The following is a 16,125-nucleotide window of genomic DNA, read 5'->3' on the forward strand; positions in this document are numbered from 1 at the left end:
GGAGGGCGAGAAAACATCTGCCTGTACGTCATCTCTACTGTTTGCATGCGAGAGTGCAGAGTGAAACTGATGACAAAGAGCACAGATGGCTTTAACGCACTGATGTCCACGCCACCACCCGCTTTCCCAGGAAGCGGTCTGGGAACGGAGAGGAAGGAAACCAAATGATGAGGGTGATTAAAGACAAACGTCGGTTAAGATGATGATGCTGTTGTGCCGCATAGAGGCAAAATGTCCATTACGTTTCATGAGACTGAATGTTTCTCTGATCTGATGCTACATTACTGATGATGTGTCGGTAGCAGAGGCCACGTTGATGCTACGCTGCTGCCTGAGTTTTACCGAGTGTGTGTTGATGATCTCCTCTATTGAGATGTAGATGATGGGTTTGCTCAGCGTCACCATGTCGGAATATTCGTCGATGTTAAACTTCTCCTCCAGTTCTGTGACGTCACAGGCCGACTGGAAAAAGAGCCTGAAAGAGAAGAATATAAGATAAGAGTTAAAGAGGTGAAGACCTGCATCAGCAAGAGCAGAGGATCAGAAGTGTTACAATGTTAGATTCAATCAAAAAACAATAATCAATGATCACCTTATCAACTGGGCCAAACTGCCTCTAACTGCCCTGTTTTCTGATAACAGGCAAAGGCGTTTATGAATTTCCAGTAATGCTGAGTCAATGTCCCCAGCCATTACACATATACACACACACTTTATTTGTGAATTTGTACTTGGCTAACTGGTGTTTAGTGGATTCTAAAGAAACATCTATCTCGTGCTGACACTGTACTTCCTTTCCCAGGGACCCATCTCCCTCCATGTCAGTTTGAGCCGTTCCTGACCTTACAAGGGAAACGGTGTTCACTTTTTTGGACACACTTCTTTTGTTATCCTCTATTTTTGAGTCAGCAAAGAGGCATCGGCTCATGTAAACGGACAAAGTGCGATAGTTTGCGTCCTCTTGTGATCTCTGACAGACAAGTCAAGAGCAGATTTTTTTGTACTTTTCCTTTTCTCACCTGAATTTCTCATACGTCTCTGATATGTAGTTGTTCATCGGTGTCATATGTGCGTTCTCGCCCTCAAAGAGCTTATTGGCGGCGGCATGCTGGAGCATCTTTGCCACGGAGCCCAGGTTACGACGCTGGTCTACGTGAAGCTGACCTCCAGCTGTCATGTCGATGATGTCAAACCCATCCGGCGCCACAATGGCTGGGTTCATGTAGCGATAGTACAGCAGGTTTCCTACAATCTGCCATAAAAACACAATGCTTAAGAATAAAACCTAAGAATTCAAAGTCAGAGCAGTCACCTTTGTAAAGTACCTGCTAGTTATTGTATGAATGACTATGTATCTATGTATCGAATTAAGGAGGAAAGTAATGGAGCAAAGCAACACTTGACCACCAAGCATGATGAGACAAATATTAGATGTATGCAAATGAAAAACAAAAGGTGATGTTTGAGGACGTCTACCTTCATTAGCTCATCTTCTGAGGCATCTGGAAACTTTTCATGGAGGGTGTTCTTCAGAACTTTTGCTATGTATCTCATACCATAACTACATGCAAAAACAAACACAATGTGTGGGACATCAAACAGCAAGCATGCACGTGTAATGAAAACAATGACTACAGCAGACTCATGAGAAAATAGCATATTCAGGATTATTAGAGACATGACACAGTTCTTAGTGCAGGGACAGATGGCCCTCATTATCACTGAATGTACTTCTTCAGGTTTTAGTTATGAGGATGATATGAGAATGGCACCATCTAGTGGCATGAGAATATATGTTTTGAAATAATGTTTATGTTTATTTGCTCTGAGCTATAAATGTTATATATTTTAAAATCAGTCCAGCAAAATGTGTCTTGGAAGAAATTGTACTTGGAAGTAATAATCCAGCAACGTTTTGAAAGCACCTTGCTTTGTAACTTAGATTTTGTCATTTTGTCATTGTCCTCAGAAACATCCCTATGTATTCTTTCACTATCCGTTTGGACCTCAACATTGAAGGCTCCAGAACTTACGGGATATTATCCAGTGAGGACACGATTGAGCTCAGAACTGTGTCTGTGGCAGTACGCAGAGCCAGACTGGACGCCTCCAGCCTTTTGCGCACTTCCTCGTGCGACACCGCCTGTTCCGGAGTCACTTCATATGGAAGATTGCTGCGGGAAGACAAAACCAAGAGCGCTGCATGGATCAGCATGGATTCAAACAGCAGATATTTAGGCTTACGGGAGCCTCATTATTTTGTTTTTAACCTATCTACACATATACATTCCCTTATACAACACACACCCCGGACTTGGCCCTCCCTACCTGGCCTCTCCAGTAGCCGTCTCCAGCTGGTTGACCCAGGCTTTGTACACGTCCACAGGGTTGGTGTTGATGCCTAGATTCTTGTTCTCAATTATGTCTCTGACCACGGGGGCCAACAGCTGCCTGAGAGTGTTGTGGCCGCGTGCGCCTCTGTTAAAGCTCACCACCATCTTGATAACTGTTGGATTCCCTGTCACTATGTCCTGGATCTGGTCTACCTTTGACCTGTGGTAAGCAAAGGAGATGTGATGAAAACACAGAATATTCTTCAGGGTGTAATACATTCTCACCATTCTCATAATAATTAAGTGCAAGCCTGGAGGTATGCTGTACTTCAGATTACATATAACACTTCTCAAGAGCTTTATTCCTCACTTGATTTCCTCCTCCAGTGCAGTCTTGAAGAGTTTGAGCAGCAGATACTCCTCTCTCTGGTTAGACGCATAGTTGTATAAGGTGAAGATCACAGTGTCCATAAACTTTGTGGACTTGTTTTGGGGCATTTGGAAGATCAGCTTGGCCAAGTAAGAAGGATTGGTCTGAAATCAAAAGGGGGAGAGAGGGGTTAACTTGAGGCAATCGTCATCAGCTACAACACACATGGAAACACATGTGGTCTACAAAATTGTCAGGGTGGTGGGTGAGGGGAGAAGCTAGAGGCACACATTTTTTCATCACCTGTAGTAGGTAGAAGAGGTGCTGGTAGGCCTCCAGTTTCCTTCTTTTGCCTTTACTCAGGCCCTTGATACCCAGTCCGCCTGCTACAGGCAGCGCCTCTTTACTCGTCTTGCTTTTCTTATTCTTCATTTTCTTACTATGGGAGACAACGTCCTTTTCAAAGAAACAAACATTATACAAGTCAATTAGGAAACCATACTGGGCTGGAAAAAGAATACAGTACAGGGGGTTTAGACTAAAATTACAAAAAAAACAGGACCTACACAAAATGTTGCTATGTATTTCCTTTCCTTAAACAAACGCAAAGGTTTCCAACCTGCAGAGTGATCCTGTTCTTCACTAGCAGTCCAATCTTTATGTCCATCAGGTTGAGGTCTTTCTCCATCTGCTGATTGGAACGAATCTTGGTGACCAATTCTTCCCGAAGCCGCGTCACTTCCTGTTCCTCCTGCAGATCTAGTGGACTCTGCTCCAGCAAGTGGACAAACTTGCGCACCACAGACAGAGGAGGGTCCTTGGCTCCAGCTGAAAGTTGCATGTGAGAGGCCTCATATGTAGATACTTAAGATACTTTTTTTATTAATCGTCATTTTGCATGCAATTCACAGCAAATCGCATGCAATTGAAATTTATCTTGCACCCCCTCATATCACACACACACAAACACATGCATCACAGAGGGGGTGCAGGGCAGCCATTATACGGCGCCCGTGGAGCAGTGTTAGGGGTTTGGTGCCTTGCTCAAGGGCACCTCGGCAGTGCCCTGGAGGCAAAACTGGCAACTCTCCAGCTGTCAGTCCACTTTCTTGGTCCATGCGGGACTCGAACCGGCGACCCTCCGGTTCCCAAGCTGAATCCCCTATGGACTGAGCCACTGCCGCCCCTGTACAGCTGAGCTAAATGATGTGTACAGTAAGACTAATGCAGAATGTTATGAATATAAAAATAAATTGTACATGCTGACTCACTTAGTGTTCTGTAGTCGTCTCGGGCTTTGTTGGCCTTAAGAAATGCCTGGATCTTCACAATCTCTTCCTCCTAAAGCACACAGAATGGTGAGTCTTACATGGTAAAAACAAAGCAAAGGAGTTGACTGCATCGCTCTGATGAAGGCGTTACTCACGTGGTCTTTGAAGTATTGCAACCTCTGTGTGTATTTACGTCTGGCTCGCCACATTTTCACCATAGACTGAAGCTAAAAAGACACAGGCTTTATATTTCTGAGTTGACCGTCATTATAATACATACATCAACTCCCATTATCAACATTAATTTGTGGCTCAAAAAGGTTATTTCCACACGGTATAGTCTACTGTAAGTACTGTGACGTATCCAAAAAATGGGTCACATAGTTTTAGTATTTTGATTTCATCTGTCCAAGTTTCCAATTCCTCACCTTGACAACAGAAGCAGCATTAGTTTGAAGCTCATTCATTCTGTCTTTGAACTTCTTCTTCTGTTTATATCCTTTCCAGCAAGCCTGCAACAAAAAAGAATAAGATGATCGAACAACCACAGTGTGTGAAGGAGATGGGATAATATTTCACAAATTAGATGAGTTTCCCATCTAAATGAGAACGCGGTTTTAGATACTTTGCCTTTTGTCCAAACTCTGTACTCCCTTATACAGGTCAGGGTCATGTGACGCTGAGCTATCACAGCCCTTCATGTTACAGACTTGAGAGGGAGCCTGGGCAGCCTTTTGTGTGTCTGTTTGGTTCCAGACATTACTGCTTGAATACCTCCCTTCAGCGTTCGTCTACATTCACAGCTCATAGTGGCGTCATACCTGCAATTTAACAACATGTGGTTCCTGCTGGCGAAGGTATTCCATTCTCTGGGCGTGTGCTTTCCTGACCAGGTACCCTCTTATTCTAGCCTGCAGCTTCGTCACCAGAGGTTCGTTGGCCAACCAAAGCTGTTCCCTGTTGTGCTCTGCGGTCACACAGCTGACAACACTCTAAAAGGAAAAAGCCACGTTTGCAAATTTGTAACCTTAAACACTTTTATACCAATATGTTACAATTAGATTTTCATCAATTGAATCCACAGGTATACCTTGATTGGAATTAAACTAAGGAAACTAGGAACCTGTGACACAGAGCAGTGATACCTGGATTTCCTCTTTAGTGAGCTGGCCACCACTGTGCTCAAATCCCTCTGGCTCCTCCCAGGTACCCTTTCCACTTTCAAGGTTATAGAAGTAGTCATATTTGTCCACCGCACGATGTTTTACCCACACACTCTCCCCGTTGCCTGACAAAAAGCAGAATTTTACCCTTGAGACGCAGTGAATGTTATGCTGAAACGAAGGCTGAATGAGAAAAGCAGACGGCCTCTTATTGTGCAGGCATTGCTCTCAAACAAGTACAGCTTACTCCCATGGTGACGTGTAAAAGTGAAGGTACCTGTTCCTGTCTGTCTCTGGGCCAGTTCAGCCTGGTACGTCTCGGCACATTCAGAGAGCACCGCCTTCAGCCCTGCATTTGGCGCATGCAAGCTCTGCAGCGTATTCTGGCAGTCTCCTTTGGCCACCATACTGTTAATCTCTGCTACTGCTCCAGCCACTGGCAAAGTATAGAGGAGTTGAACCAAATAAGCAGTTTGATAACAAAAGGCAGAGATATAAAATGCAGTTCAAGTGATAACTATTGAACAATCAAACAACAAACAACAAAAAGTGCTTAAAATGGCAACTTTGTCTGGTTGGTACGAGGTACATTTGTGGGCCCTAGACAGAATCTATCAAATTGTGGAAAATGGATGAGTAACATACATGTGAGAGCCTCCTCTTCATCCTGGTTGGCTGTTTTTATGGCCTGTTGGATCTGGTCCAGCCACAGCAAAGCAGACTCATCGCCAGAACTCTGCAATCAGACACAAACTCAAGGTCATCTTATATACTTTCAGAAGGGGAAAACAAAAATACAGCAGCCATACAGAGCAGTACTGAGGCCTCGTCACAACACCAACTTGGTATCACTTTTTGAGTAAAGTTGTAGTTTAAATACTCCATGCTGAAGGTTAGATGTTGTTTGTGGTTAAACTATGTGGATTCATCAAGTTAGGGTTGTGGAGGGTTTCTGTTTTTTTTGCAGAGGCTGCATTGTGCTTGGCAAAAAAAGATCTTCATAGCGACACCGGCAGCCACGCAATTATTGTGTAGCAATCCTCATGCTGACATGATTGGCCATGTTTTCTTCAAAAAAACAAAACAAATCAATGTTACAAGAAGCGCTAAGTAATGTTTTTTCAGTGTCTTTTCATTCTCAGGCTAACTTTAGAGAACTCTGATGGGGGCTCAGGGTGTATCCCTGACCACGAGGCCAAGAGGAAGGAAGTCACCATAAAAACCCCATGGAGAGGACTAAAATTAACTTGTTTGTTTCCAATCTCATTTCCCATACAACTGCTGTGTAATTCAGCAGCAATGGCAGTGGGGGATTGACCATTAAAGCTACGCCCTCCCACCACAGTGAGTCAGTGGGCAGTTGCTGATACAGGGAGGAGGAGGAATTCACCTTTTGAGCCTGGACAGGAAAAGAGCTCACTGCACTCTATATACAAACACACACACACACAGATACAAGCATAGCAGGTTTACAGGAAGAGCAGCTTGAGAACCTTGCTGAGAGCATGGAGAAGAGATGCAAATCGGCAAACTCTTCACCAGTGGAGCACTCCTTAAATGACCGACTGAGAAGCAGCAACACAGAGGGGTGTGAAGCAAATACATCTGTGTCAACATTGAGATCGTGACTGGAGAGGGACATGGCCAATCTTCTGTCTGGACTACTTGTCTGCCTGATGACACTACAGTCCGCTGGTAGGTTAATGAAGTACTTAGTGAAGTATTCAGGATTTATTTATTCATTTCAGCCAGGGGCCGAAATTGAAAATGTCCTTTTATCTATAAATGGGCTTAAAAAAATAAAATAACATCTTTAACTAGGCTTCTGAATGATTTCTAAGGTAATTTTAAAAAGCTTTGTCATAATGGCAGTTTAACTTTTAAGATACACAGTAGAGAGAAAGCTAAATTGACTGATACACAGTGGATTTTAATCATTGTTAATTTACAATATGCATATTGCTGTTCTAATTTCCTGTCTATCCTTAAACAGGTAATAGTACCACAATCAAAACAACTCCTCCACCTGGTGTGATACCAAAATCCTTCAAAGGGAAATTATATAAATCTAACCGCACAAACCTGACGGCTACCTGGCTCCATTCCAACAACAAAACCTGGCTGTATGTGAGCCCACAGGACCCTGCGACGGCCTACACCACAAGCACCCTCAGCACCTGGATCATTCCGTCATCTTACATCCTGGCCATGCTAGTGGGTGTTCCCTCCAACGCCTACATCCTGGCTTTCCTCAGAGTCAGACTCAGAGCCAAGTCCTTGTCAGCATTAGCACTTTACCTGAGCTTGGCCTTGTCAGACCTGCTGCTGCTGCTCTCCCTGGCCCTGCGTGTGCACTACCATATCAATGGGAACAACTGGATATTTGGGGAAATTGCCTGTCGGATCCTCACAGCTTTGTTCTATGGCAATGTTTACTGCTCGGCTCACACCATTGCTTGCATCAGTCTCAAGCGCTACCTGGCTGTGGTCAAGCCCTTCTTGTACAGGAGGCTGCACAAGACTACACTGGCCCTGTGGACATGCCTGAGCGTGTGGCTGCTGTTTGGGGCAGCTGTCATTCCTGAGCTCCTGGTCAGACAGAGCTACCAGGTTAGCCAGCTGGGCATCACCACCTGCCATGACGTGCTCCCACTAGAGGAAAAATCACACGCTATACTCCTGCCATTACGGCTGATGCTGGTTTGTCTGGGTTTCATAGTGCCCTTCCTCATTTGCATTTGCACCCATTTGGCAGTGGTGAGGCACCTAGGTCGATCTGGTTGTGACTGGAGACCCTTCGTCAGGGCCAGCACTCTGGTCTTCTTCATCTTCATGGTATGTTTCTCTCCCAGTGGCATACTGCACATTGTCCATCACATCCGCCTGATCACCAGTGGGGACGACAGACTGTACGGCTACTACAGAGCAGCAGTGTGTCTCTGCTGCTTCCACAGTTGTCTGGATCCCTTCCTGTGTATGCTCATTTCCAAGGTGGCGTCCTCAGAACTGCAATTCATTTCTCACCGCGGGACACCTCAGAGGCCGGATATCATGATGTGAAACTGAACGTGTGTTTGAAATAAAAACCTCCTCACAACCCACTGTTGGGTAAACAAAGGGGAGGCACAGAGACAGCATCGCGTCAACTGTCTGCAATAATGGGCAGCTCTCACTTCGACGTGGCAGTTTCTATTAGAGTAACAGTATCTGTGATGCAAAATCAGTTTTCATATCTATTCAATGTTAAGCCTCTCACAGCAGACAAAAAACACTGACAATGAACAGTATAGACAGGAACATTAACTCTGACACCGTTTTTCATTGTATGGTTAATACATAAAGGCTATACAACAATTTCAATGTGTGTGGTATGTCAAACAGTCAGACTGCTGTGCCTCATCCTAATCATTTAAACATGAAGTTGTATTCTCAGTCTCCCAGTACCTGGCAGAGGAGCAGCTTGGTGTGCTGTAGGACATCGTGGTAGTGTTTGGCTGTGGCTGGGTTCACTTCTGCCAGCTTGGCGGTAGGGAGAAGCAGGGCTGTAAGTGTTTGCTGATGATCCCCCGAGTTCAGCGCCTCGTTGATTTCAGCAATGGCTATGATGCCTGTAGGTAGAGAGAGGAATAATTTGTAATCTGATGAGACAAGCCGTTTCTTTTCTCTCACTGGGAGTATAAGTAACGCCTTGCATTTTAAGGTTAGCTCTATAACTTTCTTACGTTCATGTTCTTCGTGGACCTGAATGTTGACCGTGTCGATGCATTTCTGAACCTCATTCCAGGTCAGAAACTCTTGGTCATTGGAGAGAGCTTCAGATCGCAGTTTGATTAGAGTGTCGGCGTACCTGAGGGTGACGGACATGCAGAGACTTCACGTAAATAAATGAAACGCTACTAAACAGCCCAGGCTATTTTAAGCAGCAAAGGGTGCATACGGCTGCAATTTCTCCCCATCAAAGCCTGTGCCTAACACTGCAATGTACTGTCAGCGCATTGAATATTTAGTTCACCATCTGTCCTCACCTAGCTGTCCTGCAGCCACCGTACCTGTTTAGGTTGTCTTGGTCCATGTTGGTGAAGCCCAGAGTAGAGTCCGTTAGCTGCTCAGTCACAGCCTGGGGGTCTTTGGTGTCCAGTACTTCGTTAAGCATGGCTACAGCAGACAGCATGCCCACAGCCACACTTAGCTCCTCATGGCTCAGGCCAGACTGATTAACACAACAGAGCCAATCATAAGCATGAAGTGATTTCATTTGCATGAAGTTTAACTACAGTGTATGTTGTAAGCACTTCATAATGAAGATTTACTTATTAGCTTTTATACATTGCAAACACACTGCTGCAGTGTTTTATGTACGACTGATGTCTTACCCGCCCGGCTTGTAGCTGTAAACTGAATAACTCATTCTGGTAGAGATTGGCGGCGGTTTGGTATATAAGCGGTAATTGGGCCTCAGGGTTCATCAGCTCTTCAACTGTTTCTGCTGCATTGCCAAGACGAATAGCTGAATTGATCGCTGTGACTGCATCAAGTTCTGGTTTTAAAAAAAAAAGAAGCAAATTACTCATCTGAAACAATAGCCAATAATTTGCACTGGGTGCAAACTGGTAAACAATATCAAACAACATCCATGATTAAAAATAAGGAAGGAAGAAAGAAAGAAAGGCTTCGCACTTCTTTTCTCTGCCTCAGCAAATTCGTTACAGGAGCTCACAACTCTCTGAATCTCCAGCTCGGATTTCCCTCCATCCTGCGGCACAAAGACAGGGGTACACCAGAGAGACAATATTAGTCAAATTATTCACCAACATATCCTAAAGCAGCAACACCCCATGTGCTATGGAAGACAAAGACCATCACACTTGCCCTCCCAATCTGTGATTATCTTTTTTTATTTGTTGTATGAAACAAGTGTTTGCAAAATCTGTCTTTCAATGTCCATTTTGTCCTCCTTAGACTTCGGGACTTCATTCTATACATGGCATTCTGAAGTCTATCAATCCTTCCATTTTATTTCAGTAAATAAATATGTAATATACTGTGTACGGAAGTGTATAGCTCCTCAACCAGACACCCACAGCTGCAGTTCTCAAGAACCCACAGATACTGCTGGCTTTCAACCTGATTCATACAGAAACTGTCATTTACCTTGGTTTGATGATGCTGGCAGAAATCAACAAAGTGTTCCATATACAAGTGGCAGTTTGCGTCCTGAACACCCAACAGGCCCAGAGATTCGTGTTTAAGTCCAGCCAGCAGAGCGGCCTCGTCCTGGACCAGAATGGCTTGGTACACTTGCCTCACTGCTGCCTGTTCTAGAGTTCAGAAAAACCAACGACAACCAACAAACAAATGATGTACAATGTTGGGGGTAATTCTGTCATACACAGAAATAGTGACATGATGCCTGTAATCAGACCCTGTTAGATGAGGTTCAAACAGTGAGCGGTGATATGCGAGGGGCAGTCCTTACTGTTAGCAATGTCAACGCAGCCCTGGATCTCCTGCTGAGTCAGCAGCTCCTCATAAACATCTCTTTCCTCTGTAGCAATAGAGGAGCTCTAAGAAGGAACAAAACCTCGTCATAAGCGTGTTCTCCATATCAATGACGTTGCATAGTTTTGACTACACTTAGCAAGGGAGTAAAAATAGACAGTTCATGTTTTTTCTACAGTGTTTGTGAGGAGAATGGAGGCGAGATGCTGGATGGTGCAGAAGACTGGATGTTTGGTGAAGTAAAGCTGACACTGCACCCACTGGAATGTGTTGGCAAGGGCTGTGGGGTGAGTCAGTGTAGGCCACAGCTTTCAGACTCAGAGTGCCAGTTCTCATCAGTTAGCTGCCAGTATTCAACAATGCAGTCACAAACATCTGTTCATCTGTTGTGCATTCATCAAATTAAACTGGAAGGTTGAAGTAATTTTGCTACATCATTTTCATTTTGCTGATTGTCAGCTGTAATCCTAAATTTGACACATAAACCAGTGTCGATGAGTTGAGGAGAGATCACAGAGAGGCTAATCTAGGCTCCCATGAAGGCAATCAACTTCAGTGTTTGTGAGGTTTCTCACCCTCCCAGAGGACTGTGCTTGCTTATGAGCCTTCGTCTGGCTCAGGGTCTCCTGGTAATATTCAGCAAGACCCTGCTGGATGTTTTTCAACATTGCATTCAGATTATTCAAGGCGCTCATGGTCACAGATGCTTCCCCCTTGTCGACTGCCTCATTGATGGCAATCACAGCTGCGTGCACTGAGGACAACAGAGTATGTTGTAGTGAGCATGTCAACAAGATATTTAGGTAGTGACCCAGCCAGCAAAAATGATAGAGGAATGACATGCTGGTTTTATAATAATAAAAAAAAACACATTTTAAAAGTGCTTGTTCTTACGGCAGAGATCCAGTTAAGTAACTTACAGGCAGCCTCATCTACTGAGAGCTCATTGGCAAGGATTCCTCCAATCTTACTGAAAGCTGGCATGTGGATGCCATACTTGTCCAGTTCACTCCTCATGTTACTGATCTCCTCCTCTGGAACACGGCAATCAGGGAGAGAATAGTGGTGTTAGTTTAGTATGACAGGAAAACACAAAAATACCACTTTAACATACTAAACTGAAGATCTGGTGTAAAACTGGATGCTTTTCCTGAAGTACTGCCATGTCAAACAGCTTGACAGTTAAGTTAAATTTTCTTTGATTAGCTGCAGGGGCTGGTCTCGTGATCTGAGCATCTAATCTAGAAGGTTTCAGACTATACGTGATGATATAATAACACGCTTGACAATGTGTGATGATGACATTCTATTATTTTTTTCAGCTGATTCCAAACAAGACCAGTAATTACTAAGCGCAGCTCCCCAATCAATCACATAACACATGATTGAACACACACAGACTAATATCAGAGTGAAAATGCCCTGAGGTAGCCATTAGTGATCAATTTAAATAAAATGACTAATTATTCATCTTCTCCTCTTCTGAGTTACAGTGCATGGCTATGGCTGTAAACTCTGCTTTGTTATTATGAGAACTCATCTTATTTTTACCTGTGAAGATCACTTTCCCCAGCAGGTCCTGGATCTGTGGTGCAATGCCCAGTTTGTATAAGTACAAGCTGAAATACAACGTACAGAACATGTGATCGGAATTACAAATTAGGTTTTAGGGGAGGCAGTAGCTCAGTGGGTAGAGCTTCCGCTTGGGAACTGGAGGGTCGCCGGTTCGAGTCCCTGCCAAGGTGCCCCTGAGCAAGGCACCAAACCCTCAATTGCTCCCCCCTCTGCGTAGGGTGGTAATGTAATGTAAGTCGCTTTGGATAAAAGCGTCTGCCAAATGCTCGTAATGTATGTTTGTATGTATGTAATGTAATGTATACACATTCTTAAATTCAGCAGGACACATTTATTCCACAAGGAGGCAGTGGTGATGTAAATAAACCCAACATCAAGCACTGAAAGGAACCAGCAGCTCTGTCCTCCATTAAGCAAAAAAGAATTCAACCAGCAGGTGGGTGGAAACTTCATAAAACTTTAATCTTCCCACAGGTACCTGATAAGTGGTCATGAATTATAGATATTTTAAGGTAGGACTGGCATCCGTGCAACTCTGCATGCAGCTGGTTACCCTGCCCTTTGGTCAAAGATGGTGAGTGTGTGTAAACATGAAATACAGTCTGCACACAGGGGGCTATGTTCACCATCTAAATCCCTCTGCACAAAGGTTAAGTTTGAAACATGCCAACAACTGACTAAATGAAAAAAATACAAACAGACGCAACTACTGAGTGAAGTTATGAAGGAGGAGGTAGCAGGCACTCAGCTGACAGGCTCATAGATTCCCCTGGACTTACTGGAGGGTGTTTTGTTCTTTTATTTCCATGTTTCTTCCTCATAGACAACAAATTAAGCCACATGCTTCCCCAATGTGGTCAGACCCGTTTTGGAATTCATTTGTAAGTTGCATTTCCTTCCCGTCACATTGTGTTCTCCTTCAGCTATTCCACTACATTGAATGGGACATAGTGTCCGCTGGGTGCATCCATGCTCGCATGTGTTTGTGCCCGGGAAGCAGGCTATTCAGCGGGTCCTCGTGGGATGTGTGGGACTCTCAGGAAGGAAAGAGCACGTGTGTGCAAAAAGAAGGGAAGGAAACGATCTATCTGAGGACCTGACCAAAACACTACAACAGAGAAAACAATCCAAACGCCTCACACAACTGTTCCCCGGGTCTGTGTTGAGCTGATGGCAAGGGTCAGATGTATAAAATCCTTTAGCTTATTTAAAAAGCTTCCCATCTGAAAACGCAAGGACTTAAAGGCTGCATTTTCTTATCCATCCTGTACTTTTCTACAAAAATTCACAACCCCCAAACAGAAGTGTTCAGTGAAAACCCAAAGTTGGCCTGTGTAAATATGCTGAATAAAGGTTTATGTCATCACATCCCAAAGGGCACAATTCAGTTAGTGAAAAGGTGTCAACGTGCAAAATTGCAGCAACAGCTGCGTGTAGCTGAATGAATGGTCCAATATACAAAATAGCCTTGACCTATTTTACACAGATCATAAAAGTCTGTGCTTGAGAGGAAACATGCTCTCTATCTAAGTAGTAATAACATATTCAAGTTTCATGTCATGCGGTCAATACTATTTCAGATCATGTCAAACTACAGGTGGAGACAGAAAACCACAGTCAAAGAGAAACCATTTCAATGCACACGGTCTAATAAGTTTATCTACTTATCTATGACTGGCCCCATTCTAAGCTGTAAACACTTCTGGGTCCCTTCCCACAGGAAGTGATGCTGAATAAGACCGCGAAGATATCTATCAGTGACAAGAGTAAGAACATTAAGTAAATACTAACTCTGACTCTAGCTCAGCCATTTTCATTTGCTTTTTATAAGTGATCAGACTTGATCAGGTGAGACACCTTCAGGGAAAAGCAACTAAGTAATGCACCACTGGACAAACACAAAGCTTTTAGAGATGATTGGGGCATGGTGTTGTCAAAACAGAGACTAGGGGTGAAGACGATAAAGTGAAAAATCACCACTTTTCTCATTTTATTCTTACCTCAGTGCGTGTATGCAGTATATCACCTTGGGCATGTTTTTGCGATCGTACACATCTGTTGTTTCAGGATAGAATATCTGAAAATGGAAACCACAAAAGGCATTAGTCATTCTTCTTTTATCAGCTCCTTGACACTCTTTATTCTGCGGCAGCTGGAGAGGAGCGCACAATCCATCACGGTGTCCCCTGCACATTTTAAGTGGGCGAGACGGCATGAAAACCTGCAGGGGGTGGACACATTAATAACAACACCTGCAGAGTAGAATAAAATCCCCACACTAGCACCAGCTAACTTTGAAAGGCTCGTAATGTTCATTTTATGTTAGTTCAGATAATCTCAACAGAAAAACGAACATTACTAGCAGTCATGAATTGTGTTTTTCCATTATCACCCTGACTGAAGCTGTTAATGACATGGCTTTGCCGAACAACATTGAACGAAATCATAGTTGAGCTAGAGGGGTAAGTTACATTTTCCGCATCCATCAAAGCCGTCACACACATTTACTACATTATTCCAAGCGATCCTAAAGGCCAGTGCAGAGATAGTTGGGTATCAATTTAACCTAATTTTCCATTTGTGGTCTACGCCTCAATGAAGAGTCTTTTGTGTCATCTTATAAAAGTTGCATTGCAGGTTAATACCATTCTATTACACCTGCCACACCCTCATCACAATGTTACATGTCAGTGCTTACCAGCTTAGAGCCATTTAATGCTTGAGTTTATAACAGTAAACAAAAGAGTTTCTTGTTTTCTGGATCTGGATCACCATTACTCATTTTGATCAGGAATGACTGCAAGGCTTTTCCAGGACATTTTTCTTTTACATTAAAAGGTTAGGTTGTTGTTCAATTTATAAATCACTTTATTTCAAGACGAATGATGTTTGCCTCTTGCATTCCCTGTCTAAAACTGCACCATCTTGCATTACACTGACTGGAATCCTATCTTAATGCTGCGTTAGTTGAGGAGGAATTTTACCCTGTAACATGAGTGACTACATACCAGCCAAGAGTCAACCCAACACTCACAGTGTCAAGCCTAAGTTGGTGAATGAGTTGGCTCATTTTCCAATTTAATTGCATAAATATGGAAATTGGTATGGAAATCAACTTTCCTGGCATTGCTGCTTCAGTAATGTTGAACAGGTTCTGTTGTGTTGATGAGCAGTGTTGCACTAGCTTGGATCCTGTGCTTGAATTCAACTTCTACTAGTTTATTGTCAGACATTTTCCATCTTCCCTGGGTTCCCCTCCAGATATGTAAAGGATGATATTGACTTGGCAAAGGGCCGAGGACATCAACTCTTAATTACAAAAAATGTTCATTTATCTGAAAATGTTCTAATTACACATTGTGTGTTGAGTGTGTGTTTGTTCAACACACATGCTGTGCATGTCTGCATTCCTCATGGGTGTAGAGGCTTCTCACCTTGGGCAGACCCACCGACTCCATGGCTCTGAGCCACTGCACCGTGTTGTCAGTGTGTCTGAAGTGTAGACCTTTTATCTGAAGGTGACAACAGGAAAGCAGACACATTATGAAATAGAAATATCTAACCTCTGCAAGATTAAAGAAAGACATTATCCCTCAATAAATCTGCATTATCAATGGTCTACAAACACACACCAGCCAATCTAACATACAGAGACAGAGGAGTAAGCACACCAGGTTTGGAATAAGACACACCTTATAACGGGCTAGATCTCTGTCATAGAGTCTTTTCTCGGACACCATTTTGGGGGCAAAAAAGGTGGCCAATTTGCCGAGGTAGACTCCATTCCTCAGCCCCTCCTCCAGTTCAGTGGTGGGGGGCAGGCCCTCCTCCAAGCAGGCCTCCATCCACCTGAAAATACACAGATGCTGACTTTAGAGCAGGACTACAATGTTCATAAGCATCTCTCACATGTG

General features: G+C 43.7%; 2 protein-coding genes across 2 annotated transcripts in view; one reads left to right on the forward strand and one right to left on the reverse strand.

The window, feature by feature from the left end:
• The window catches only part of iqgap2 (IQ motif containing GTPase activating protein 2), a 28,654-nt gene that overhangs the window by 4,220 nt on the left and 8,309 nt on the right, over positions 1-16,125 (reverse strand). The window contains exons 3-30 of the mRNA XM_076159881.1: positions 15,904-16,060; positions 15,646-15,723; positions 14,212-14,288; positions 12,188-12,255; positions 11,557-11,670; positions 11,212-11,390; positions 10,614-10,701; positions 10,289-10,455; positions 9,815-9,890; positions 9,511-9,674; positions 9,187-9,347; positions 8,860-8,984; positions 8,582-8,745; positions 5,783-5,873; positions 5,415-5,573; positions 5,120-5,262; positions 4,796-4,966; positions 4,403-4,486; positions 4,130-4,201; positions 3,975-4,044; positions 3,323-3,531; positions 3,007-3,159; positions 2,704-2,867; positions 2,329-2,553; positions 2,034-2,174; positions 1,477-1,561; positions 1,020-1,252; positions 343-475 (exon numbers count right to left, since the gene is read on the reverse strand). Of these exons, the coding sequence (XP_076015996.1) occupies positions 343-475; positions 1,020-1,252; positions 1,477-1,561; positions 2,034-2,174; positions 2,329-2,553; positions 2,704-2,867; positions 3,007-3,159; positions 3,323-3,531; positions 3,975-4,044; positions 4,130-4,201; positions 4,403-4,486; positions 4,796-4,966; positions 5,120-5,262; positions 5,415-5,573; positions 5,783-5,873; positions 8,582-8,745; positions 8,860-8,984; positions 9,187-9,347; positions 9,511-9,674; positions 9,815-9,890; positions 10,289-10,455; positions 10,614-10,701; positions 11,212-11,390; positions 11,557-11,670; positions 12,188-12,255; positions 14,212-14,288; positions 15,646-15,723; positions 15,904-16,060 (3,751 nt within the window). The remainder of the gene's footprint in view (positions 1-342; positions 476-1,019; positions 1,253-1,476; positions 1,562-2,033; positions 2,175-2,328; positions 2,554-2,703; positions 2,868-3,006; positions 3,160-3,322; positions 3,532-3,974; positions 4,045-4,129; positions 4,202-4,402; positions 4,487-4,795; positions 4,967-5,119; positions 5,263-5,414; positions 5,574-5,782; positions 5,874-8,581; positions 8,746-8,859; positions 8,985-9,186; positions 9,348-9,510; positions 9,675-9,814; positions 9,891-10,288; positions 10,456-10,613; positions 10,702-11,211; positions 11,391-11,556; positions 11,671-12,187; positions 12,256-14,211; positions 14,289-15,645; positions 15,724-15,903; positions 16,061-16,125) is intronic.
• f2rl2 (coagulation factor II (thrombin) receptor-like 2) lies at positions 6,565-8,283 on the forward strand. Its single transcript, XM_076159883.1, has 2 exons — positions 6,565-6,832; positions 7,131-8,283. The coding sequence occupies exons 1-2, from the start codon at positions 6,778-6,780 to the stop codon at positions 8,195-8,197; spliced, it is 1,122 nt and encodes a 373-aa protein (XP_076015998.1). The 5' UTR covers positions 6,565-6,777; the 3' UTR covers positions 8,198-8,283.

This window comes from Genypterus blacodes, unplaced genomic scaffold (assembly GCF_046128005.1).
Source record: "Genypterus blacodes isolate CSIRO-AG114 ecotype Tasmania unplaced genomic scaffold, CSIRO-AGI_Gbla_v1 ptg000099l_1, whole genome shotgun sequence".
Lineage (NCBI taxonomy): Eukaryota > Metazoa > Chordata > Actinopteri > Ophidiiformes > Ophidiidae > Genypterus > Genypterus blacodes.

Bases quoted from the DNA above. Each gene is read 5' to 3' on its own strand.
- f2rl2 (XM_076159883.1), top strand. From the start codon at position 6,778: ATGGCCAATCTTCTGTCTGGACTACTTGTCTGCCTGATGACACTACAG. The intron at 6,833-7,130 runs GTAGGTTAATGA...ATCCTTAAACAG, and splicing joins GATGACACTACAGTCCGCTG to GTAATAGTACCACAATCAAA.